Source organism: Chlamydotis macqueenii, chromosome 1, assembly GCF_036417535.1.
Source record: "Chlamydotis macqueenii isolate bChlMac1 chromosome 1, bChlMac1.mat, whole genome shotgun sequence".
Taxonomy (NCBI): domain Eukaryota; kingdom Metazoa; phylum Chordata; class Aves; order Otidiformes; family Otididae; genus Chlamydotis; species Chlamydotis macqueenii.
In genome coordinates this window covers 42521662-42548944 of record NC_141556.1, presented here as the reverse complement: position 1 = coordinate 42548944, position 27283 = coordinate 42521662, and the positions used below count along the sequence as shown (strand labels likewise).

Genomic DNA, 27283 nt, shown 5'->3' with positions numbered 1-27283 from the left:
AAATCGGAACAGTTCACGAAACATATTTTCTTCTGTATGCTGCCATCTTCTGCTCTAGAATTGAAGTTTACATTTAAGTGAGTACCCTGCAGACTTGGGAAAATATGAGCATGAAGAATATTACTGCAATTTTATAGCTGGTCTAAGCAAGTGCCATTAATCTCACTGTGGCTGCTCTGTTAGATGTTTGGCAGTTTTTTGACAAGACATAAACACTCTCTAATTCCCAGAGAGGTAAGAAGTTTTAGGAAAGTGTGAGATATTCAACAGGCAAGATTCGAAATATCGATCACATCAGTATCTCACTATGTCAATACTGATAAAGAAATTGCTGCTGCTTACACAGTTCTTTGACTGGTCCATAACAATCCCCTCTGCACTCTGCAGAAACTTCTTTCAGGGTCACGTGTGGCAAAAAACTGCCTTTCCACTAAATATCTTTTCAGAGGACATAGAATTGCAGTGCACAGAAGAAAAATAAAAAGGGAGAAAGCCAAATAAAAAAGAATTTAAAAATACCTGGATTAATGTCAAGATTTAGGTTTGCTCCAAAGATGTGGAATGGTCCGAAATCTTAACCTATATGGGACAGCTTACAGTGCTACCTACAGCGAATTTATTTGCAGTCCGCTTTCTAGTAACGTAGAAGAAGCACTACTAGTTCAGTATCAGTCGATGGAGCTGCTGCTAACACCTAGCTCTGGCAAGTACAGGATCGAGGGAACAGTGGGGCACTCTGATCTGATGGCACTGTTACCCCCAATAAGAACTACATTTGGGGGAAACCTTTGCCTATACAGAGAAAGAAAAAAGGAGAAACAAAAATACAGGAAATACAAGCAGGGGTGCAAGATACAAGGGCAAAAAAATGACAGACTCTCATGTTCAGCAGGGTCAAAGAGTAAATTATCTCAATCTGGTTAGATAAGGCCAGTAATTTTTTTTTTTTTTCTGAACAGTGAAAATACCCTTGTGCACAAACTTTCCTCCACAAGGCCGTGTGTCTACATGCATATGTAGGTGGCAGAGGATTATGCAGACCCAAGTTATTTTCTTGCACCAGCGTAAGTGCTATTAACTCTTCCATCCAGGGGTAGGCTGAGACTGCCTTGATTCAGGGAGGCAATCTGAGCTGTAATTAGCATTGCTGTGAACTCTAAATGGTGGAAAACCAAGAACCTTCCACCAGTCACAAAGGAGAAACTCTTTACATAAAATACAAGATATGCTAGTGCTGGAGCAGACAAAGCTAAATTATACATCAGAGTAAGAGCAGGTCAAAAGAAGTTCAAGGCTGATTTCTATAATCCCTTCACAGATTTTCTTCTTGCAAATGCAACCACATTCATACTTGGATGCATTGGTTAAAAGTAGCTTGGAGAAAGCCTATGAAACTAATTAAAAAAAAAAAAAATTGCTGAGAAAAAATGACATACCTGAAGTCCTTCTCTCACAGCTTCCAGAAGATATGGCACCAGGGAATAGTTCCAGAGGTCTGTGAACCAGACTCTGGAGCCATCAACATCCATAGGGCAAGGGAGGAAGAGGCGGGGACCTGAGAAATCAAGTTGTATATTAAGAAAAGGAGAACTAGAGAATACAATAAAACCAATCTTCATAGAATTAAAAAAAGTAGTATTGGAGTAAACTCAAGTGAAGAGAATACTGATACAGGACTAAAATAAAGGAGCTATCAGTCTCCTGTTATTAAAAATGAACTAATATCACTTTATCCAATTCTAGGGCCTGATGAACACTTACAAGTTTTATGGGCAAAGCTATGTAAAACGATGACTTCTTTGCTAACACAGCCATTTAACTAAAAGACACCAGGTACATGTATATTTCTCACCTGCTAGTTTGCTGAACTGACTGTCCAAGTTTTCTATTGCTTTAATTATACTACAATGTGAAAGCAGGAAAAAAAAATAAGCTTGAGAAAGTTGCTACTGAGGTAATTTTTTTGAAATTTAACTGTTTAAAACTACCAACATTTACTCAAAAGTCTTTAGCAACCAAGGCAGAAATACCAGGAAATACATAGTCTCATTAAACTTTCCTTTTTCATTTATATTTTGCTGGCAACTAGACAAATCCCCACACTGATGTTGTATTTCCCATTGAGAGATGAAAACTTTTAAAAAGATAATATATCCTTCCCAAATCTCACAAATGCTCAGCCGGCATCCTTATTTCAAACCACTCCACCAATGGACTCACCAATGGTTACATCTGAAGAGCTGTGTGTTTCCAGGAAGCTGTTGAGATGGTGCCATGTTTTGGGGATCCAGTCAATGATTTTGATGAGCTCATTATTGCGTATGCTCCTTTCTATTTCAGTCTCAATCAGTTTCCTTCTCAAATATCTGCCCAAGAAACCTTTAACAGGCTCTGTGTGATTAGCACACAGCACCCACCTGGGTAGAAAATATAAATATCGATCAGCAATGAATAGCAAATATATAATTTCCTTTTAAACATATAGATGAAGGTAATGCCATAAGCTTCTGACTCTTATTAGGCAGCAAGTACACAACTGCTCCAATAAACCATATTATTGCCCCCTGCTACAACAAAATGACTACAGGTTTCAGCAGGAATTCAATACATGACTGAAGACAAATGGAATGCAAGAATGTAATCATCTTCAGCAGCTTGCTAGAGGGGTCAGAAAGTATCTTATTCCTTTCACCATTCCCCAACACCATTCAGAGACTCATCCATACAGGAGAGACACAGAAGCTAAAATACTTTCATAGAATCATAGAATAGTTTGGGTTGGAAGGGACCTTCAAAGGTGATCTAGTCCTACGACCCCCCGCAAGGAACAGGGACATCCCTGACTAGCTCAGGTTGCTCAGAGCCTCGTCCAACCCAGCCTTGAATGCTTCCAGGGATGGGGCACCAACCACCTCTCTGGGCAACCTGTTCCAGCGTTCCACCACTCTCATTGTAAAAATTTTTTCCTAATGTCTAATCTGAATCTACCTCCCTCTATTTTAAAACTATTACCCCTTGTCCTATCACAACAGACCCTGCTGAACAGTTTCTCCCCATCTTTCTTAGAAGTCCCATTTAGGTACTGGAAGACCACAATAACGTCTCCTCGGAGCCTTTTCTTCTCCAGACAGAACATCCCCAACTCTCTCAGCCTGTCCTCAAAGGAGAGGTTCTCCAGCCCTTTTATCATCTTCGTGGCCCTCCTCTGGACTTGCTCCAACAGGTCCATGTTCTTATGTTGGGGGCTCCAGAACTGGATGCAGTACTCCAGGTGGGGTCTCACAAGAGCAGAGCAGAGGGGGAGAATCCTCTCCCTCGACCTGCTGGCCATGCTTCTTTTGATGCAGCCCAGGATGCAGTTGGCTTTCTGGACTGCAAGCACACATTGCTGGCTCATGCTGAGCTTCTTGTCCACCAGTACTCCCAAGTCCTTCTCCTCAGAGCTGCTCTCAATCCATTCTCTGCTCAGCTGGTATTTGTGCTTGGGATTGCCCCAACCCATGTGCAGGACCTTGCACTTGACCTTGTTGAACTTCATGAGGTTTGCATGGGCCCAGCCTGTCAAGGTGGATGGTATCCCTTCCCTCCAGTGTGTTGACCACACCACACAGCCTGGTGTTGTCAGCAAACTTGCACTCTATTCCACTGTCCATGTTGCTGACAAAGGTGTTAAACAGGACCAGTCCCAATACTGATCCCTGAGGAAAGCCACTTGTCATCAGTCTCCTTTTTGGTTTTCAATTGGTCTAGAAGGTCCTTATTTATCAATGCAGGCCTCCTGGCATTTTTGCCTGACTTCCACTTCATTGGGATGGTCATGGTCACTGCAGCCAGGGCTGCCCTTGAACTCCACATTCCCCACCAGTCCCTCCTTGTTGGTGAGAACAAGGTCCAGCATAGCACCTCTCCTCGTTGGCTCCTCTATCACTTGCAGGAGGAAGTTATCACACATTCCAGGAACCTCCTGGATTGCTTGTGTCCTTCCAACAGATGTCAGGCTGGTTAAACTCCCCCATGAGGACCAGGGCTTGTGACCGTGAGGCTGGTCCTATCTATCTATAGAGGGCCTCAACCGCTTGGTACCGCTGGTCAGGTGGCCTGTACCAAACTGCAGCTGTAATGTCATGTATCCCTGCCCTCCCTTTAATCCTGACCCATAAGCTCTCTGTCAGCTCTCATCCATCCCCAGGAGGAGCTCCACGCACTCCAGCTGGTTGTCTCATCCAGCGTTGCTGTGATGAGACACAAGATCACTGTTTGTTGAAGAACTGGGCTGAGAAGCAAGGAGGTCTTCAAACATGGCCACAGTAAATACAGAGTGAATGTACCTGAAATTGTGATGCAGCTCCAGATTTGGTGAAGAAGAAACTCCCTGGTTCATGGTTCCAATAATATAGGGACTGAAAAGAGAAAAGTAGTAGGGTTTTTTTTTTTGAGGGAGAATCCATTCAAACATTTAGAGAATATTAGAGAATATTCTTTCTTCTTATCTGCACTAGGCCAATTTTAAAAGAGTCTCCGGATATATTGCAGTCTTAGATTTAAAACACTTTTGAGGCACCCTTTTAAAAAATGTTTATTCTTGTATGATTTCCCTCTCTGCACGTTTGTAGTTTACTAGTACTCATCTGTAATAAAGAAATAAATGAGGCAACCCTGTCTTCATGTACCCCATAATTTTGTAGTAGGTTTAGGGTTTTAATTTCAGAAGCCAGTGAATCTCATGAGGAAGACACAGCATGCAGTGATTTTATGAAGGGAATTCCCTATGATGGCACTTTTACAGCAGAAATAGCCAATGTTATAGCGCAGTAAAAGTCCTAGAAAACATTATTTTTATTCTTGCTTGGCAATAAAGGACAGTCAGTAAACTTCATACTTCTGCACTGCTACAAGAAAACTGTAGGAAGTACAATCCACCAGATATACAGCTGCGTCTGCATGGCATGGTTCATGGCTTCACACATATCCCAAATTCCACTATTATAAAGTGCATTTCTTCTTACTCTCCCATAAGCTGTCCTCATGGTACTAATGAGCTGGTGTGATCTGACAGGGTGAAAAGGATAAGACCCTAATTCAGTCAAGCGTTTAAGTACATTCTTAAATTCTGTGGTACATTTACATCTCACTGAGGTGCATGGGAATCACATAAATAAAGTGAAGTAGACACCTAAGTACTTGGCTGAAGAGGGTTAAAGTTATTTAAGCACATCAGGGCTTTGCTGACAGCTTATGGGAGTCTAAATTTCCACTGGGACATTTTATTTTGCAAAACAATTAACAGCTTTTACTGATTTAATTGCAAAAGGTGTGTGAAGGGAGAGAGAAGAGCCACTACCTACCATTTATTATATTTACAGTTGAGGAAACCATTGAAGATGTCACTTAGTGAACTGATGTGGTGGAGGTTATCAAGGATTATGACCACAGGGAGGTCAGCACCATTGTTGTCAGCACTGCATTGCTCAGCTAGGTTTGCTAGGTATTGTCGCAGATCCTTCAGTAGAATTAACAGAAAAACCCAGAAAAGATTAACCCAATTAGACCATAGATGTAATTTCAGCAGAAAAGCTTTTCAGAAAGACAAAGAGGCTGCCACAGAGTTTCCCCACTGCGGATCATTCAGCTGGATCAGCAGATGCAGGAAGACCTGCTTCTTAGACAGGGCAACACTGAAGCCACATGTTAAGAAAAAAAAGGCACTAAACATAAGGCAAATGATTGAAGCATACACATTCCTATTTGGTGGATACATTCCTTAAAAACCTGCTGATAAAATATCTTATCTCCAGAGGAAAATAGGTTGCAATAAAATATGCAATTTCCAATGGGTTGAGATACTCACATTAATATTTTGACCTCCATTCTTACGAATGCCACACTTATATACCACACTCCCCTCCACCAAATGATCACACAGTTTAGGCATATTGAACTGCCCCTTCAGACATTTCCTTTCACCACTGTCACTGAAAATGTGTTTGACCTTTTGGGGATACTATATCGCACCTCATAATAAAATTTGTTGTGTAAATTCTTTTTTTTTTTTTTTGCCAGCTGTCTGTCTGGCTGCCGTTTAGTGCTGGAGTAAAAGAGGCCTTTCTATAATCAAAACATTTCATATTTTTCTCAATACTTTGTTGCCTTTGAGGGTCTGGGCTCGTCAAGTTTTACAGCTGTATCTCTAGAGGTATCTGATTTTGTCAGTGTTGGGCATGCTCCATATTATAGACAAAGTTCCTATTGCCTTTCTGAATCAGGGATAGCAGAATCTTTTTTTCTTTAATGGGAACATGCAGTCTTTTTTTTTTATTTCAATAAATATTTTTGTTTGGCTTTTTATGATCAGGTGTCTCTAGGGGAATATCATGGGTTTCTTCCATGGACTAGCAGCATTTATATTATTCAAACACACTTGGTATCTGACAATGTTGTTTTTAATTTTTTACTACAAACTCAGAAGTTCTATATAAATGTTAACAGAAACAAAGGAAAAGGGAAAAAACCAAACCAAAACAAACTGAAACCAAAACCACATACAGCAAGCAATTTACCAGAAATCCAAAAGCTTGCTCTTTTGTGGGACAATTTTCATTGTAAATGTATATGGTGTAACAATAACACATAAACACAGCCCCTGCCAAAGTAAATGGCATCACAAATCCTCAGTATAAAGACAGTGAAAAGTGGTGTTTTTACTGGAATTGTCCTCTGGTCCCTTTGGGATCTGTATGTTCTTCCTTCTTATATTATGTTAATATTCATTATGGTCTGTGCAAATCAGAAAGCTCTGGGCAAAACCTTTTCATTTTCTTTTCCCTGGGTACCAAGTCAGGAGTACAGCCAATTTAGGACAGCAGGAGAATAGTATTATCTGTGGCTAGCACAGTAGTCATGCTAGAATCCTGATAATCTGAGCTATGTCAATCACTGTGAATGTGACATGATGCATGAAGTAATTTTAGTACGGTCAGCTTCCTGACCGATGCACATTAGAAACCGTGGCAGCAGCTGTATTTATCCAGCACTGATTAAGAAGCTGAACCCAAGACAGTAATTCAAAATCCCCATTCGGAAACCTTTGCTAACAATAGGCTGCTATTATCACTACAAAAAAGCAAGTTAGACTAGTATTACTGGATATCCAACATTTCTGATGAAGGAATACAGACACTCTAAGAATTGAATTTGACTCTGCATCTATCCTTAAGGTGGGTTTCCTCAAGTGGAGGGAAACTTCAGACTTCCTTCACATTGTTTCAATGGTTTGTTTAGAGCAGAAAGATCTGGTCTTTGCTCCTCACCGGGTTTGGAGACTGAATTCTTGCAGGAAAAAAATGCTAACTAAGCAACAAAACAATATGTCAGTTAACAGGATCTGCTCTGCATCATCACTACAAATTGGACAATAAGTTATCTTTTTCATTTGTAACTTACCTTGCTTGACTTGTGATCTACGTTAAAAGTTGCAATTGCATCCTCAGTTTTTTTTCTGCCAGATTTAGTTATAACATATTCGGCCAGCCTGTTAGCTAAATAGGTCTTTCCTGTGCCACTGGGTCCCGACAGAATAATTCTGTGATGCTCCATCAGTAAATTAAAGTACCGCTGGGTAATTGGCTTAGGAATTAATGTATCAAACACAAAACTGTCCAAACTGTTTTCTTCCACTCCTGGGAACAGAAGAAAAGAAAAATAGCCTGTCTTCATCCTTCCTAAAATAGGTATAGTTTTGACCCAACACCTGATGATATCAGTGCCATGCTCAAAGCAAGGTAAGATACTTCTGCCTAAATCAAACTCCTGTTTAGGGCTTCATTACTGTGGAAATGTTTCTATCCTTCCATAGGGTCAAAAAATTAACCAGTGGTGGTGGGACGAGATGGGTGGGAGAGGTGAAACCAAAGTAAATGTGAAGAGAAGGCTCAGTGAGGCAAAGATGTATGTTTCAGACACTACAGGCAATCATGACAAAAAAAGGTCAAAGTGACAGCCAGAAGGGTTACCGGTTGTCACATCAGTGTATGTCTAGTTCTTCTGAAGGCCCCCCCCTCCACTCCAATAGCAAATCCCTACAGCTTTTGAAATGTATCAAATTTTTCCTGTGGAACTGAGTAAGGCAGAAATATTTCTCATCATCATCTCTGTTTTGGGGTTTTGTTTTTTCTTTTTGCCACTATTCAGAAATTTTGACTTTGGAGAAGGACAGAGATATTCTTAGATTTGTCTCAAAATGCTTTAGGTATTGCACAAGGTCATACAGAGAGTCTATGTGATAAATGAGTTCTTGAACTGGAGACAAAATACAGAAAGGTCAGGTGTAAGAGAAAAAAAAAAGGAAGGATGGGAGAACGCAGTGAAGAACTCTACAGCATCTGCAAAAATATTCTTGGGTTTTACCTTTCAGGTTCACAGTGATGACATTATTATCTCCAACCAGATATCCACAAGGCAACAGTTCAGGCACTTCTAGGCTATGGGCTCTAGTTACATCCCCTATACAATAGCTAGCAATGCAGTCAGAGCTTAAACCCAGGCTAGTGGTTGGATCCACTCGGAAAATATATTCCTGAAATTATATGAAAAGATAATAAAAATGGTTACTGAATGAAAGCAGTTTGGAAAATATTTTGATATAGGTGAAGTCACTTGATAAGGAGATTCTTGTGGTCACATTCAAGAGAGAACTGCCTACAATCATAAAAAAAAGAACAGCAACATTGAGAATAAAGTGTAATATTAGTGTTAGCTATACATAAAAAAAAAAACCAAAACACCCAAAGCAAAAACTTGGCAAGACAACCCAAAGAATACAGAATTTTTCTTAAGTGAAAAAGAAAATTGAGTTAATATTTGCCCTAATTTTTCATTATCTTACCTTAAAGAGACGTCTGATGACACCATCTAAAACATCCCATTTTGTTTTTCCACTAACTCCAATTGATCCTATCAGATATGCATGCTGTTTTTGATCCTGCAAAGAGAGATTTTTGGAAACTGGACTAAAAATGGTGGTATTTAGTTTTCTATGAAGATTCATACATCTATGATTTAGAATGTGATGTTACAACTTTGTTCATAATCCCTGTGCCAGAAAAAGGTATAGTTGATAGTACTTTGGTACCTCTTTATAAGGAACAAAATACAGTACCTTATTCTGCTCTTAGATTGTATCTGTATTTGTAAAGAGCTGAATACAAATAAAAGTTGCATTGTATTTATATTTTTTTTCTAATACAGAATGTGAAAACATGACAATGCAATTCCAAATTCATTACCTCAGCAGCATATTCATAGTAGCACCCTGAGGGGTCCAAGGCATAGATCTCATTATAAATGACTTTTAAATGGAGATAGCAAGTCCCAGAACATTTTACTACTAATTAAACTGAGAATTGGTAGTGTCTGAGCCACCACAAAGGCAGAAGGAGGCCACATGACATTAGTCTATGGAGAGTGCCTAACTGTATTGAACATGAATGACAGAGAAGAGAGCTGTCATCTTTAGGATATTTCCCTTCAGTTCCTCACTGGAAATACTGAAATAAGTTGAGCTACTATACTGTAAGACTTGCCTGAGCTACAATTCTGCATCCAGACTTTTGACTAATGTACTTACCTTGGCTCGACTATAGCCCTTGTTTATAGTGACTAAAATTTTCACACTATGACCTTCTTTGTGGAGTGCTCCATCAGCGGTATCATCCAATAAAACATCTGCCGTAAAATAAGGGAAGGAAATCTATTAACCTGACAAATCACATCAATTATGTTCACATTATCTGTTCAATATTCATTTAAAAAGAAAGGCTGCCATCACAACAACTTGCAATCATTTTAATCTGTACTTATTCCTTATTTGCCTTTTCTGTTGGAGATGGAAGAGAGTTACAATTCGTTATTTTTTGAAGCAATATCAGGATCCTTAACCACGTCAAAATGAATTGGGAAACCGCAAATAAATAAATTATTGCGTTATAGTCTTGCCTTTCCTTTTCTTCTTGAAACTTGTTCAAAATTACCATATGCCCGCACAGTAATGTTGTTTAAAACCTAAATGAATTTTATATCTTTGAGTGCTCATTGTGCCCTTTAGAATGCTGTAAGAAGAAAAGCAACAAATCCTTGCATGGATATGTTTGCTGCTAAGTAAAACAGCATTTTAATTTCTTTTTCTAGCTGATTTCCTTACCTTCTGTACACATGGCATAGATAGAGTCTTTTTTACCCCCACAATACAGGCTTACAAAGAGTATCCATTAGGAAAACCACTTTGCAGTCCTCCAGAATATGAGACACTGTGTTCAGTTATTCCCTTAAGAAAAAGTTTCATTTTTCTTGGAGGTAAAAAGTGACTCTGATCTGCTCTGTGTCTCTGTTTCCAATCACTAACTCCTAAAATGAGAAAGCAAAAGGATGTATTTCTTCCTGAAGGCTGAGCCTGCAGCTTTATTGCAAGGGATAAAACTGCTGTCTTCCTCTAGAAGTTCTCTCAGAGATTTTACTGCTTGACACTTAAATTATCAAATTAAGAGAGATTATGGATTTGCATTTTCTTCAAAGGCCAGCATAGTAATCCACTACCCTAAATCCTGCTTGTTTGTATTGTGGTGATTGAAGAAAAGCCTTTACTTCATGTAATAGCCTGCACAAGGTCAAATTTCACCCAAATTATATAAGGTGCCAGTAAGATTTCACTTGCTCAAAGCAAAACCAGAAAAGACTTATGAATATTGCTTCAATGAATGTATTAAAAAAAATAAGTCCTCATGTAAAATGTGTGGCAGCTTACATCCTGATTTAGAAATCAAGTTCTGTTGTTTTTTTTTTTAAATTGATTGAATGAGGAAGAATTTTTGTTGCAAGCTTAAACAAATCCATGCTTGTTTTGTTCCCAGTAGCCAGTTTTTCTGTGCCACCAACACTGAATGTTTCACTTCACTTGTATTTCAGCATATTTAACAAACCTTAAGAGTTCCCAGAACGTCATAGTTCATCTGAGGGCTATTTACAATATAGGTGATCCCCCTGTGAAATTTTTCAGTCTCTAAATGACCCTCATGTAGCCTTTTCAATACATTTTTCTGTAAGTCTTTAGGAATGAGGCACCCCTCTGTGTCTAGAAAAAAAATCTATTTTCTACTAAGAGCTCTCCCTCTCACTTACACAAGGGGCTGAGAAGATGCCCAAGGGGGTCTAATTTCATGGTGGTGCTAACTGCCTTAATCACCTCCTGCCAGGCCTCCTCTTTAGGTGCACTGTGGTGGCTCTGGCTCACTTCTTGTCTGAGCTCTGGCACCCATTTCATCGAATAGTCCAGACAGAGTCTTGTACTGGTCCTTGTTTCCTGCTCTTTAATCCAGTAACTGAGACACAGGTGTCTATGGCCACCAAGTGTCTCCCCAGTTTGCTGCTCACACCTATCCGGAGGAGAAGGTTGTTCCCTTAGGAAGTGGCAATGGATAGCTCTGTTCATTTCCAGGTGGCCACTGGTCACATCGAGACACTGTTCTCCAAATTTTTGTATATGATGAGCCAAAGCCCTTGTTATCTCTCTCAGCTTAGTCCCCAGCACGATTAACCACTCCATATCTCAGGGCCTTTTGTTCAATAGTACTCCAGCTGTTGAAATCCCATAAGACTTGGTGGGATGCTCTTCCAAGCTCTCTGGCACAGCAACAAAATAATACTCACAATGATCAAAAAGGCTGGATTCATAATCAAATAAAATCCTCCACTCCTCATTAGGCACCCTTATTTCTTTAATTTCTTATAACAAAAAGTAATTACTTTGCATGCTAGAAAAACATTTAGAACCAATAACACAGAAAATTATATAAAGCTTATATTATGTTTATTCCTGTATCTAGACAGAGTTAGCGCCAAGCGACAAAGTGCTAATAGCTGCTGTTCACGAAAGAGATTCTACAATTATAATTTTGAAAAAAATTATTACGTTCTGGTTTGGTTTTTTTGTGGATGTGTGTGGATGTGTGAGCAGGAACCATAGTCAAACTTTTTCTCCATGTTTTTACAAAACTTCATTGCATACTGAGGCTCAGGGTCATCCACGCTAGAACTTAAACCTGGCAAAAAAGTAGGCTGAAATGTAAATAAAAAAATATAATTTTTTATATAAAGTCTAATATTAACCAGAAGAAATATTCAAATACCCATGTAGTCAATGACTGGCAAGATAATATGACTAACTGCCAATCCAAATTATAGTCAGGCAGTCTGGCACCTTCCCAGCTGTACTCTTGCCTAGACTCTTTCTACAATTATTAGCCACATTTTTATTGCTTCCAGAGACTGCATTATACTTTCTGTGGAGTCTATGCTAATGAGTGCTGCTTTGCTTCTGCCCTGCTCCTGGTTCTAATGTTAGAGACAGCACTTCTGTTTCTTGGCTACATTATCAAAACAAGTGTAGAAGGCTTATTATCATAAACTCTATGACATGGAAAACAATCAAATGTTAATGTTCAGGATGTAGACCAAAGTTCTGCTTGCTTTCTCTCATTCACAGGAGACAATGAGAGTGCTTAATAAGCCAGGCTGGGTTTGACTCCTGAGATAAATGGTGATTTGGTCCAAGATAGGCTAACTATCTATACCACGTTAAAAAAATGTAAGGGATAAAGCTAACTGAGATCACCTTCCACCCCAGCTGGAAATACAAAATGAAGTTAAGGGAGCTAACTGAATGATAAAAGCTCTGTAAACAAACAAACAAAAAAAAGTAAGTTTCATGTACTGTGCTCATATTTGTACCACAGGGACAAGAAAATATATCTATACAGTTGTCATGTATAACACAACAGATATTGTCCTTTTATTTAAACTGTAAACTAGATGACCAAAGAGTACTGTAAACTAGGTAGTTAGACAGTATCATAGCTAGGAATAAAGCAAACATATGAACAATCTGAACTATTATTCAGAGCCTTCTAAAAGCTACATTTTTCAGAAATAACTGCCAGCATTCTTCCTCATCTCCGTTACTGAATGTGTATCTGATGTTTACCTAAGTGATATGAGGCATTTTAATTTTCAGGCATGCCTCTTATACATGGCCCTTTAAGAAAGTGCACAATAATAAATTCTTACTAATTGCTAAGGCACGCATGTACCCAAAATGTATTTACCTGATGTTACAGATTCTGCAATGTTTAAATTGTTCAAAGAAAGTCCTAGTGACTGCCGCGATGAAGATGATGATGTGCTGCTTGAAGACTCTGATGATGGCCGGGCAGGCTTTCCCGTATTTCCAGTCTCTGCCTTTAAACGATCATTTTCAGCTTTCAATATCTCAATTTCATTCTGTATTCAAAAGAAATTAACATGAAAGAATAGGAAGTTATTCTTTCAGAAAACCACTGGAGGTGGCTATTCTGGTGCTTGCTGCTTCCCTGAAGGAGCTAACTGGTCTACCGCTTTCACAGCGGTATGTAGCACTACTTATCAGAAATACAATCCAGTCAGTGAAAATTGGATTGCCTCCACTTTGAAACAAAGGGAAAAAACCCCGATCACCTTGTTTTAGCATTTGCCTCAACAACATAAGCTTCTAAGCTTCTGTTTATTGTACAGTTGACTGTAATACAAGTATGGTGAGAATTTTCCCAGCTATCCTGATTTTTATAAGCTACTTTTTATTGTCAAATATCTTAGGTAACAGTCAGTTAAGAAAGTTATTGTTAAAATCTTACACATGTCAATGTTTCCAAAGTAATGGAAAATTATTAGTGCTATTGAGTGTAAAATTGAAGCAGTACTTTCACAGAGGAAGTAAAAGTAAAAATGGACAAACAGAAATTGATAGTTTAACAATTTCATAAGTCTTCTTGCTATCAGATAAGACTTTTTGATCACTCTAACATGGGATTGTTCGCATAACGGCCAGTAAACCCTCTTTGATGAAAACAAACAGTGACAGATGAATCAGAACAACTAGGAATTTTTTTTAGCTAAATCCTCTGTGGTGCCAAGTGATTATTGAATGTAGAATAATAAATGAAAACTTAGCCTGAGAACAGCCTGGTACCAGCTAAACCTAGCTTTCAGTTGCTTCACGAAGCACAGAACAAAGCAACTGCTTATTCTCGCAGACGGTTTTGCACATCAAATTTAATTCCACATTCACTAACACTCTGCTACAAAGTCCTATTCTTTTGTATAAGCTGTTGAGATACATTATATAAGTAAAAACATAAGGGATAGCATAAAAAAAAAAACACAACAAACCTGCAACAGCTACAAAATTATTAGATCATACAGGCAAAGGTGAAGACACAGAGAAAGGAAAGGGACAAACCAGCAACATAGTGATGGAAGGAAACAGATGAATGCACCAGTTTAGCCTGGGGTTCAAATAAGGAACTATGGTGAAATGAGTCACAAAATCTCAATCTACTCTGTAATTTATGCTGATTAATTACATGACTCTTAGGAGTCTTCCATTCAGCTGAGTTTAGATTTTTAAGATGTTTTGAATACACACAGTATTCATAAATAATTCCCACCAATACTACTTTTCCCCCGTACCAATCCTCATCAATTCTCCAAAACATCACAGAGTTTGGCAACTCCAAGGTGGCTGGCTGTCCTTTTAGGAAAACTTGAGAAGTGGTGATTACCAACAACAGTGTCTGAACTAGTCACCTCTGCCCAGCTTTGGGGAAATTCAAACTTTGGAGGCCTGTGACTACAGCAGACTCCTCTCTCTGGGGAATTCACCTGGTTTAGGTACTCATATCCCAGTGTAAGACTGCAATCAACCGATAAACCTTCACGTCCTGTTCTCGGCCACTGCAATTAACAGTATTCTATCCCTTACAGTTCCTAAAAATCTTTTAGTGGCTCCAGGTCAAATCCTTTACTTCTGTCTGGACAATTTAAACCCATATTTATGGACCAGTTCTTGATTATTCTTCCCTCTAATTGAAGTTCAGCCAAATACCCCATAGCAATGTTGGCACTTAGCGGTGTGTGTACCTGGAAGTTGCTGAGCACCAGAGACATGTAAAGGTGTGGCTGAGACTTCTATAGGCATGGTACAAACAAAGAGGTCTAGAAAAGCCAGCAAGCACACCAAATCTGGTAGTTATGAAATCAGCTGCTGTGGACACCTACAGAAAAGTGCCTACAGGTACACCTGACATAAGCACCCAGTGCAGAGCAATTCAGCTGACAAGCCACAGGGCTGGATTCAGCTGTGTCAATGTGGGTTTCCAGTGTCATCACAAACATGGTCTGCTGTGGGTAGAATGCTAAACCTACAAGCTCTGTGCAGATGCAAATACCTGAGGCTGATTCAAATGCTAATAGGTGGCTATGCTCAAATTACTCAATTTCACCCTCTATACCTATCTTAGGATTATTTGAGGATAGCTCTCTAGGCCTGACTACTGCAGGACTAAAACTCAATTGACTACAACAGGCATTTATCACTTAGCTCATACCTAGACATCTGAATGTAGCTGTCCTCATCTCAGCCTGCATCCCCATCCCATGGCCTTGATTCTGTTTCCCAAATACAGGTTTATAGGGCCTTCAGGGATGTCCTAGGTATCTCACTTGCATTCCAGAAGGATCTAGATCTACTGAAGGACCTATGTCATACTGTGTGGATGTTGTAGATAACTTTTGGGCACCCAGCATGATACTAGACACTTGTATGTGGGCAATAAAGCTGAGTCCCATAAAGCTCCGTGCTCCTCTGAAGAACACTGTCATTCTTTCTGCATCCTTTCAGCCTAATGGAAAGGAAAGTCTTCTGATGAAAAATGTGTTCAGGAAGGATTTGGAGCAGTGTCACAAAATAATGTAGTGACATTTCAGTGATCCTAGATACAATAATTTAATTCAATTTTGCATACTCTGCTTTGGCAAGCAACAACCAGGTTAGGAATCAGATATGATGAGAGAGTATGCACATATACCCCCACCCCCGACACAGCCCAAGGATTTAAAGCTCTGTAGAATCACTTCTTGATTGCTTTCCCCAGTCATAGGGTTTAGATAATAAATATCCTTTGGGCAGGGATTATGTCTCCTTCCATATCTCCTAAACACATTTTAGCTATTTATATAAATGCCAATAATATCATTATTCTAAGGTGAACACTTATCCATCCTTTGGAAGCACAGTCAATCTAGCAATGTATTTTGTATTAATAGGTTTTGTGGTACCTGAAACAAAGTACTGGGAAAGGAAATACAGCAGGCATACTTTTGGTGTGCACCCCTGTCATCACTACTGCACTGACCTGCATGCGGTTCATAGCTTCCCGAATCTGATCCAGATGGTGTGCAGAGCTGAGGGCTTCAAGACGAATGTCTGTTAATTTCAGCTCCTTCTCCCTCAGCTCGCTCTTTAGCTGAAGAATAATTTCAGCCTCTGCCTCTGTGCACTCACAGATCCTAAAGAAGAGCAGGAAACAGGTAGGAGATTAAAGCCCCAAAGCAGTGTCATTACTAAATATCAAAGTACAGAAAATGCTTGCTGCTGGTGAAACCTATGAGTGAAGAAAGAATCTTATCAAAGAAACATGAAAAGGCTCAAATTGCAAATTAAAAAAGGAAAAAAGTCCTCTCCAGATGAAATGATCAGCCTGCTTTATACCTTTCTGCTTTAGTTAAATAGTTCACTATGATGCAAAGAAGCTGTTAAAAACTTTTCAGGTATCCTTTTTTTTTTTTTTTTTGAGTGTATATCACCCATTGGTTTTAATTTGATTTTAAATCTGCATCATTTCTTAGATGCAAAGGTTATGATTTTCCTATGTAGCAATAGTTGGGACTGAAGTATGCTGATTAAACTGTACTACTGATATTTATGGTCTGTTAGGCATCAACAGTTTTCTCTGCTTTGAACAGTACACAAAGAGACACTCCTTGACTTCACGATCTAGAAGATTTTAATCTGTAATGGATTTTGATTTGTGATGGTTGACTTTTTGCCTGTAGTCTGTCATTTGGTAATGTATAGTATCTGAAATCATGCTGGTTGATTTTGTTTTTGTTTTTTTTTCCTTAACAACTGGATTAAAAGTAATCACCATGTGATTATTTCTCATAAGCATTAATTTTAAAGAGAAGAAATCATTATATTGTGAGAAAAGATCAAAACACAACTGGCCTAGGGACCCATAACTGTCCAGTTCTCATGTCAGACTCTTTTGCCTCTCTGTGTCATCATCAGACCTAGATCTGTTGCATAACAGAACCAGTAGAAAAGAAAACATTGAATTTTGGCTATGTTGTTACATTAAGAAATATTTTCAGTCAATTCACTAAATGTTATTTGTTCTTTATTACTGTCACTATAAACAGTTAATATTTGCAGACCAATTTAAATATGAAAAATATTTTATAATAATAAGTAGTATTATTGTGATTATTACTACTAATATACAAACAAGAAACGGAGGTCAACTTTTAATTGCCAGAATGCATGCAACTGCATTTTGGGAAAGAAGATGCAGCACTCTCCAGGTCAGCAGTTGGATATACAACTCCATGCCCCACACTCAATTTTACCGGGATCTATGCTTGTAGATCACGTGACCGTTTTGCCTTTTCTTTGGTGCCCAGACTAGAGATGACCTGCATACACACGTATTAGACAGATGCAATTGGAAGAAAGTAAAGGTAATGGTTTAGAACATGAGACTCAGGTCAAGAAAATATATAAAGAAACTGTAAGCAAAGGGAAGATGAAGAAGTTCATGGCAAATAAAAAATACGGCAAATGGAAGAAGGAAAATAATGAATATCATTCACAACATGCACAAATATTTTAAATGTGAGTAAAAGTGAATAAAGCCATATACTAGGATTTTTTTCCAAATATTATAATACAGTTCTTGGCTTGATGTGCCCATATCTATGCTAGCCAAATAAGAAATTAAATTTAGTTTACGTGTACGTATTATTTCATACAACAACTTGGACAACTGGAAAGTCACATATCTATTTGTTGGCTATTTTCTTTCAGGTTTTTTTACAGTACATCTTGAGATGGGATGGACAAAAAGACCTTAAGAAGCTAGCTTTAAAGAAGACAAAAATGAAGCAGAAAGCACGGCTATGGTTCTGGACGAAGTAGGAAGAAGCTGTGTAGACCAGTAACATAAGCAGAATAGAAGCAGAAAATATGAACTGATTATTCTTTGCAGATTCCAGAGCTCTTCAACACTCAGCTCCTACAACTGTAAAATTACATCAGAAGATGAGACTTCATCAAAAGGAAGAAAAACAGAAAGATAAGTTAGCATTCCTGGGCAGTCACAGAAAGAAGCTCAGAAGCTTGATCAAATTTCAGGCAAAAGTTGAAAGTAGTTAGAAAGACAAAGTTTTACTTTCTCTTTCTTGTTACAATCTCAGGATTTTTAAAGCAGTAGGTTGCTTTGGGTAGAAGGAGTGAGGCAGTCATGACATTTAAACAGAGGCTGTTGACAATTATGACAAATCTTGAAGGTGACAGTAGTTTAAATTACGCAATGGAAAACTGTCTTCCAAATAAAGTAACATGATCAGTATAACAGAAAAATTAATCTAAATAAATGTATTTTAAGTGAGCTCTCTGAGGAAGGGAAGGAATCTATGTTATCCTGTGTAGAAAAGTCGCAATAATAAAAAATGTGATAATATGATCAGCAAAATCAGTGTTTAAAGATGTTATGGAGGAAGAACCAGAAGGCTGTGAACTGGATAGAATTTAGGAAGTTAAGGCTTAGAGACCAAGCAGTTATGAGAAGAGCTTGGGATGAAAGACTGCGCATCTAGTTTTGCCCCTGATAAATTCTAGCAACACCAGTACCTCTAGAAAGTAAGTCAAAGAGACAGGAAAAAAAGCAGGGCTGGAGGAAAGGAAACAGGATAAAGTTATGAAAGCATATCTGTGAATCACGAGTAGGCAATTTTGTATAATAAAAGTGTTTTGTTTATGTTCAGGCACTTTCTGTTCAGTGTTTTACTAGTAATTTTTAAGTTGATAACAAATCAGACTCAAGGGCCCCAAACATGTAGAAATCCTTCTCCCAAAACATACATATATCTGAAACCATAAAAGTGTGAGCTTCCTATAAAACGCTCTAGAGACCTCGATGAGTTACTGCCCACTATTCTGTGTGGAATGTGAGGAAAGAAAAACATTTATTGTGGAGGGGTTTCTTTTGTGGGAATATTTACTGTCGAACTCCTAAATCTAGCCTATAAAAATCATTAAACTCTATAGAAAGCTAATCATAAAAGACACCTACCTAAGACAGGGAAATTCTATTCTAAAACTCAGTAAACAGTCAGGAGACTAGAATTTCCTGGGCGCTTGGAGGAAGAGTAGTTGTGAACAGATTATTCTCAATTAGGACAAAGAAAGCAAGGCTGGCATGAGTAGTATGCACTTGTTGGTTCAAAGAGGTTGATTTCTCCAAATTGGAAAAAAAAATTAAGTTTATCAGAACGAAAAAAAAAAATTAGGTAGAAGAATAGGAATGGCAGCTTAGAACTCTCTAAGCAGAATATGTTATATATCAAAAAAGAATGAAGAAATTGGACAGCTTTTGACTGGTGACTTTTTCTCAGCCCTGACATTGTAAAGATGGTGATTTGAATAAAAAATAAAAAGTAAAATCACACAAAAAAATCCAAGCTGAAAAAGAGGGAAAATAGATAAAAATGGTCTAGATTAGTAGCTACAAGGTAGAGAAAGTAATAACAGAAGGGATTAGTATCTTATAAAAATTCGTAGCTACTTGGAATATAAAGACACGTTTTTAGTATGTCATAGAGAAAGGAAACTGTAGCATTTGGCCTTTACTAAGTGGATATGATAAAGTTTTTAATGGTGCAGGGAGAGCACAACATAAGCTTTTCTAAATGCATTTGGAAATAAATTTATACTGCAAGATGATTTTGGGTAAAGGCTGTGAAAAGAGGAGAGAATGATGTAAGAAAGAGTTGCTGGGAAAGCAGTGTGCAAATAGAGTGAAGCTCACAAGAAATCAGGCAAAGGGATGGAGCACAAGATTAAAAGATCACGGCTGCTGGCAATGGTTTCTGAACTGCAAATGGCCACACTTAAGGAGGTCTGCTTCACAGTCCATCCCACTTGGGAAGAAAGGCTTGCCAAGAGAGACACTTACGCAGATGCTGACTGGGATGGTTTCATTGATGTTGCCCCACACTCTCCTGAGCTGTGGGGCAATTTGGGTGAGGATGGAAGAGAGGAGTCTGTCAGCTCTTCTATGTCTGAATGTGAGGAAGGAGGCTTGGTGGACTTCTTCTTTCCAAAGGCCTGTTTGAAAGAGCTTCTTAGCTGGAAAACAAATACAGAACAAGATTATTTCCCTCGTCACGGCAATTTGTGTGCAGCTCATGTTTCAAAGAGTTAATTTGCAGATGCCATCCTAGCCACTGCCTGAGGTCAGTATACAGAAGCAAGGTATTAACATGTGCAACACAGTATCTCTAAAAACATGATACAGTGCTTTTTTTTTTTTTTTTTAACTTTATTAATCTAGCGCAGCGCAAACGTAATGCTATGGAAAAAGTGCAGGACCGAGTGGTACGGCTATGGGAGAGGGGTGCTCATTTAAAGCCATCAAGCCCCAGTGGAATCCCATTCCCATGGCATTCCCTTCAAGGTCTGGCTTTAAATAACCACTTTGCATCCAGGTACAGGCAGAACCTGCTGTTACTAAATGCTGAAATTTTTTTTTTTAAAAGTCCAATTTACTGGGCTTGCCAATTTACTTTCACTGTTAAAATTTTGAATGGTTTGGATCACAAGCAACAGTATTTAAGCTGGGACATGAGGCTCGCTTGGTTGTACTGCTGAGAAGAATGTTAGCTGAAAGATATATACTCTTTGCGGCAGTTTCCTTTAGAATAGGAAGATCTCTGAACATACAAGCATTGCCTTTTCCCTCTAGAAGCTCTTATCCAGTATTGAAAAGGGACAGAATAGCCAAAGAGCCATTTATTTCAGGAGTCAAGATGACAACAATTTTGTCTGCAGTGAATTTTAACTAGCCCATTCGTTGACACCTTTGTGTAAATACAGAAGTTGTTCATCTTAGGAAAAATGTGGTTGGTTTTTATTTTCAGAAAGTTGTTCTAATTAAAATTGTATAGAACTCAAAGACAAGCTGGTTCCTCTATAAAAAATGAGGTATTCAAACATTTTATTTTCATCATATAATTGGAGAGTGGGGAGTGTGACCACTGATCAGAGAAACATTATTTAAGTCCTTTCCAGCTCATGATGTCTAATGAGAAAAAAATGGATTTTGGCTACACTCCCCCTTTCTATAGTCTAAACTTTGAGATTAAAATGAATAAAGACAAACTGAGAAGACATACAGGATAATCTGTTTTTAGAAGGTATAAAAGCCTACTGCCAAAATAAATAGCAATCATGCCAAGATAGGGTTCTTTATAGATGCATGCCAAATTTTCCATGGTTTATATTCACCTCACTTCCTCTAGAGTTCACCTTGCAGAAACATGAAAGAGTGTGGAATTACAAATCAAGGGAATGAAGGCTGATCAGTATTTTAAAACAAATGTTTATGCAGGTTATATTTTCAAACAATAAAAAACATGTTTTCTGTTTATTTACTGAAAGTATTTTATTAAACCCTTAGAACTATGTGGTACTTGTGTGTTCCAGTTGAGTAGCATCTTAATTTCTTTAAACACCGTACTACTGTTACATGAGAATTCTTAACAGATTTCAACTCCCTTCATAGCTGAGTAACATATTTGAGTCAAATCTTTGAATCAAACCTCAACTGAAGAAAAATCAAACAGGATTTCAGTGTAGCCCAGAGATGGTTTTGGCAACAACAGATATTTTAATTATTTGGTTGTTTGTTTTAAATTTTCCTGACTTATGCAAACAATTCCCTGCAGAGATTCAGCAATTTTTAGTTTGCTCGTAGTGTCACAGTATGGATACACGTGAATTGCTTAGTATCCGTCTGGCCCCACAAGAATATTGTAGATTAAATGGGCCATTATGCTACTCAGGCTCTAGGAAACGACATAATAGCTAAAAGATAGGTTTAAACCTGCTGAGCACTTACCCAGTTTTTCTTTTTCTTTTTCTTGGAGTCAGCGTCATTACCACTGCCAATGCTTGAATGGCTTGTAGCGCTGTTGATGCTGGAAACACTTTCTGAAGAATGTTGCCGCCTTATACGTAAATCTAAAGAAAAGAAAACACTGTGAAATCCATCTGTCTCTGTTTCAATACAATAATCATTCCTGTATTTATGTAGTATCTTCCTTTGCAAAGGGAGTCTAAATGAACATAAATGGCATTGATCCTTGCAGTGGCTTGGATTCAAGCTATTTCAGCCTGTGAGAAACCATCTGGGGGTCAATGGGGATGCATACAATTAGGCTAGTACTTAGGAGCTTCTCCAAACTGAGCTATTATTGACATGAAGGCAATGACCCCACACAGCAATGTATGCAGGCGTAACCTCATAGCTAAGCAGCTTCTGTTACAGATGGATTACTTCACTTATTTCTATCACATGTACTACAGTTCTTCTTCTGAGGAGTATAGGGACTACTTGACTTGTAGCAGGCCTAATCAGTGTTCAAATGCTACCTTCTAATACACCATGGCTGAAATAAGCAGGCAGGAGTTCATTCAAAACAAATGAAAGAAAATAACCAAGAAGTGGAGAATATTAGAAATGGTTGGTGAGGCTTTTGGGTTTCAGTTTCTTAAAAGTCTCTGATCCAGTCTTAAAAGTCTCTGTATCTTGATCACTGGAAAATATTCTTGCAGAACATACCCACTAATACTAAGGGAATTTACTTTTTTGATCATTTTTTACTTCCTAGAAGTTAGCTTTGCTATACTTAAACTATCCAGTGAAATGACCTTAGGGCAAATATCTAAATAATGAACTCTTTAAAGAAAGATCAATGACACTCTCAAAAATGAATGCTGCTGGTTGTTTTTTTTTTTTGTCAATAATTCCTTTGCTGTTGCTTATCAACAGGCATTTTTGAAGTGCGCACATTTATCATGTGACGTCTGCCTAACTGCAATGAGAAATTAATTCAGAATTTAAAATGCCTGCTTTCCTGCATTGATTTAGCACCTCATGAAGGAGTTGAGCTGTTGTCAGTCCATCTCTTAACAATGAGTACAGTAATTTTCAGAGCTACACCTTATGCTTAATTTCCAAGGTATAACCATGTTTAGCCACACAACTTCAGTAGTGTCTTGGATATACTTCCGTACACAACAGCAGCAACAGGGTTAACTCTTGACACCCAGTAATCAATTCCTGGCCACCCAGTTCTGAGAAGACAAGGTTCCACAAATTACCTCTGTGGCAAACAGAAAGCACACACACAAGGTTCCCAGCTCTGAAAACACCACAAGTATGCCTACCATGCACTGTAGAATGTGATTGCCTGAGCAATAGAGTCCCCAAAATAACAGAAAACTAGTGACTTAGCTTTTTTTTTTTCTGGGGAGAAACTCCGCATTTATTTTAACAGTGACAAAAACATACCTTTGTGGGTATGGTCGGGACCATTCAAGGCTCCTTGGATAGCCGCTTGTGCAGCAGAATTCTGGGCTTTCAGCATTTCAATGGTTTCCCTTAGCTCTATAAGCTCAGATTCCTGAGGGAAGAGCAAAGAGAGCCCAAAATATATGGCACAAGAACAATGTTTGTCTAAACAAAAAATAAAATGACAAGATAAGAGTGGTTGAACTGACATTCATGGACTACTTGGGTGAACATAAGGGCAACAACTGAGTAGAATGCATATTTTCTCTCCAGAGATGTTGAACTCAACTAACATACTCTTTTGCATTTATTCTATATAAAGTGATCACAATATTTTCAAGGAGGGCAAAACATTTTTAACAAAGACTAATCTAAAAAGGGTGTGAATTGAATATTCATTATAAAGTTAAGAGAAACTCAACAATTTTATTGCGAGAGACAATAAAACCATTTCAATTATATCCTTTAGCATGTGAAGCTACTGCTTAACGGATTAATCTCAACTTGAGTTTGTGCATTTTTCAAAAGATTTAATTTGCTAAATAATAATTCAATTTTTAAAAAACCCCTTATTTAATAGCAACTGTCCTGCAAGTTAAAGTAAATCTACTCCATTTTAGTGCAGGGAGTTCCGTATTAGAATGTACACCCAATTTTAATTTAAAAATAGCTTTTATTACCACCACATTAAACCTGTCCTTCCAGTCTGTATTTATATAATGAAGATTAAAGGAATTTAACCTCAACAATACAGAAAAGAAAAGGTGGAAAAGAACATCCAGACCTTTTGGGAAAGAAGCTTGGAGATGATCTGTTTCAATGTCACTGCTTAATCTCTTCTGGAAAGAAAACTTTCTGAGGGAAATTATACTTTTTTAAATAGTGAAAAGTTTTGGTTTTAAGAAAATTCCATTGTTTTTTTTTTCTTAAGATGAAAAAGGCAAAAATACAAATATTTCCTATCCAGTTCACAATGAGTCTCACCATAGTTCATTCATTGCTGCTCTACCAGACTGTGAAATGTTATTTTTATAGACAACTGCACTGACTCCAGTGGTGACTAATAGCTCACTGATATGCAGTTTCTTTCACAGTTTGGCTCAACGAGGCCTTTCTGCCTGTAGGATACTTCTCAAAATGAATAAGGGCAGAAAGTTGCACAAGTTCATTCCTAGAAGGTGCTAAACAGCCTCTTAATCCTGAGCTTGGTACAAAGGCTCACATGAAATTTTCTACCTGTCAGGTTTAGATTTTTTCTCCCAACAGTCAAAACAGCACAGTGAAAACCAAAACTGTTTCCTCACGAATAGGATACCCAACCTTCATTAACACTTTGAATGGAGTCATTTTTCTCCACTTAAAGTTCTTCCATTCCCATAATTCTGTTATTCTGACAACACTGGCAAGCTGGAATGAGGCACCCCAGCAGGTTATGATCAGTCTTTGTTACAGGATCTTTCAGTATGGATTAAACCTAGAGTCGCATATGTTTTAATTAAAACCTGGAAAGGAAAGATTTTATCTTCAAACTATTCTATGACATTGTCAGGGTAAACCTGATGCTGCAGAGTTTAATTCTCCTGGAGCTTTATGAAGATTTGATCTCAGCAGCCATTAAAGAAAGATCTGTCTGTCTGATTGTCACAGCTGTCCCTGTTTCCTTTCAGTGTTTTTAAATAAAACTCTAATATAATCTGCTGACTGTTTTCCACATTAAAGTATTCTGCTTTGGTATACATACCTTTTGTTCAGCTGTCATTGTTAGGCTTTGCAATCGGCCGGTCATATTTCCCAAGCTTTTTTCGAAAGCTGCTACTAGATGAGCCTGTGAAAGAAACAGAAGGCAACATTCGTTCTGACAATGGGACAATCTTCCTAGATCTATTTGGTTTTTAAAAATATTCTTTCCCTCCAAGCTCATCTTCTTTAGCTCTTTTCTATTAGTTTTAAGCTCAGACTGAGCTAACTTGGATAGGTGAAGCAGACAAGTGAGCCCAGTGTTCCTCAGGCTTCTTTAGCCCCCAAGGAGATTAGCTCAGGCATCTCTGCCTGGAAATGAGTTATGAACTTAATGCCCTGCGGCATTAGGAGTGTATTGATATATTGGCCAAAAGAAGTCTGCTCCCAACCAGAAGTCCAGGAACGATTATTTTCAATTACTGAATGCTTCAACACAGAAATTCAAGTAGTTTATCTTATAAGGTAAGTTTTAACCTCAGAAATAAAACACTCCAGAGGAATCCTAAGAATCAAACAAAAAATATCACAGTTGGTTTTATAAAAGTTCATTACTTAGTCTATTGATCTTATATTAATTATATATGTGTGTGTTGTGTATATAAAAGTAATAAAAAACTTACATAAAATATAAACATAATATTTATACATGTATGCAAATGCATATAGTCAAGACAATCATGAAAATTGGAAGTCCTAATTCTCAATAAGAAAAGTTGAAACTGGTTAAAAGATTTAAAAAAAAAATAAAGTTTCATTTTATTTTCTAACAACATTCACTCTATACTCTATGCAAGCAAACTTTATACAAACAATACATGAACTCTCCATTGGTTCAAACCGACATTGAGCTTTGTAAGCAGAGAAGGGGAAGTGGTCATAAAGAAACTAGCAAGCTAAGCCAGCTTGTACAGCCAAGAGAAAGTAAGAATTTAATTTTTATTAAATTCCATAAAATCCCATCCATTTCTCTCACAACATCGAATAGTGAAAGCAGAAGGAAATACTTATTTTCCCTTTACCATCTCAAAAGTGGCAATAAGCAAAGTTTTCAAACATAGGCATTAAATACACTTTGAAATATAACTCACAAATACCTTGTTTGTATGCACAAATGGATTAACTGTGCTTCCTCACCAAGAAAATTCATTTTTTGTTATAGCAGTATAGGCACACACAGTGTCTGGCAATTTTTTCAGTTACAGATTTGCATGCTTGTACAAGCATAGTTGAAATTATTCAAGTGTATATGGTTGTACTGAATCTGAGGTATAATCAGAAAAAGACATAGTCCCAAAAGGATTCTGTTATGCACTTTAGGAGAAGGAAAAGAGCTTCTTGCCACCTTGCTCTTTGTATTATACTTCAAACAAACAAACAAAACAAAGATTACCATATATATAATAGTGGTCCACTTCTGTGTCTGCACTGCAGAGCTGTTATACTGATAAGTGGCTTTTGTGTTTCGTAAATCATTTCAGATTGCCAGAAATAATTCACTATCCTGTAAACTCCTTATTTTACACTTAATAAACTTGTTATAAGTTTACTCCTTGTAAATGATATTATAAGTAAATAATGTATTTAGTTACTTATGGGGACAGTGGTCAATCCACCTGCTTTCTGCATCTGCAGGGATGCCTTAGGGATAATTCTTTTGGTAAAGGATATGGACTCGAGGGAAAAACTTTTAATAAACATTAGACTAGATACATATGCAATTTCTTGACGATTAATTAGTAATTGTGTATATTCCTATTGTAACATTTATAATTGAAGCTATATTATTGAAGTTATAAGTTTAAATAAAATGAACTTAGAATATGTGTCAAATGCACCTCTGAAACCTGTCAATTACTATACAGGTATTTTAGCTAGTTTGGAAACTACAGCCTTCAGTTGTCTTCACCACTCTGTTCCTCTAAAAAGAAAAAAAGTAACTAGTTTTTAAACTTACTGTTCACTTTAATAATTAGCTACATATTAAAAATATC

General features: G+C 37.8%; 1 protein-coding gene across 7 annotated transcripts in view; it reads right to left on the bottom strand.

The window, feature by feature from the left end:
• Nucleotides 1–27283, bottom strand: part of NAV3 (neuron navigator 3) — a 275097-nt gene that overhangs the window by 6431 nt on the left and 241383 nt on the right. For 5 of the 7 annotated variants that reach the window (XM_086749670.1, XM_086749711.1, XM_086749720.1 and 2 more), the window contains 15 exons: nucleotides 25294–25377; nucleotides 23553–23664; nucleotides 22098–22219; nucleotides 21485–21505; nucleotides 20154–20326; nucleotides 16275–16428; nucleotides 13152–13326; nucleotides 9623–9720; nucleotides 8882–8977; nucleotides 8404–8572; nucleotides 7441–7676; nucleotides 5346–5500; nucleotides 4329–4400; nucleotides 2221–2417; nucleotides 1437–1555 (listed from right to left, as the gene is read on the bottom strand). In XM_086749670.1, the coding sequence (XP_086605796.1) occupies nucleotides 1437–1555; nucleotides 2221–2417; nucleotides 4329–4400; nucleotides 5346–5500; nucleotides 7441–7676; nucleotides 8404–8572; nucleotides 8882–8977; nucleotides 9623–9720; nucleotides 13152–13326; nucleotides 16275–16428; nucleotides 20154–20326; nucleotides 21485–21505; nucleotides 22098–22219; nucleotides 23553–23664; nucleotides 25294–25377 (1983 nt within the window). The remainder of the gene's footprint in view (nucleotides 1–1436; nucleotides 1556–2220; nucleotides 2418–4328; nucleotides 4401–5345; nucleotides 5501–7440; nucleotides 7677–8403; nucleotides 8573–8881; nucleotides 8978–9622; nucleotides 9721–13151; nucleotides 13327–16274; nucleotides 16429–20153; nucleotides 20327–21484; nucleotides 21506–22097; nucleotides 22220–23552; nucleotides 23665–25293; nucleotides 25378–27283) is intronic. The other 2 variants (XM_086749690.1, XM_086749698.1) reach the window with 1 other exon arrangement.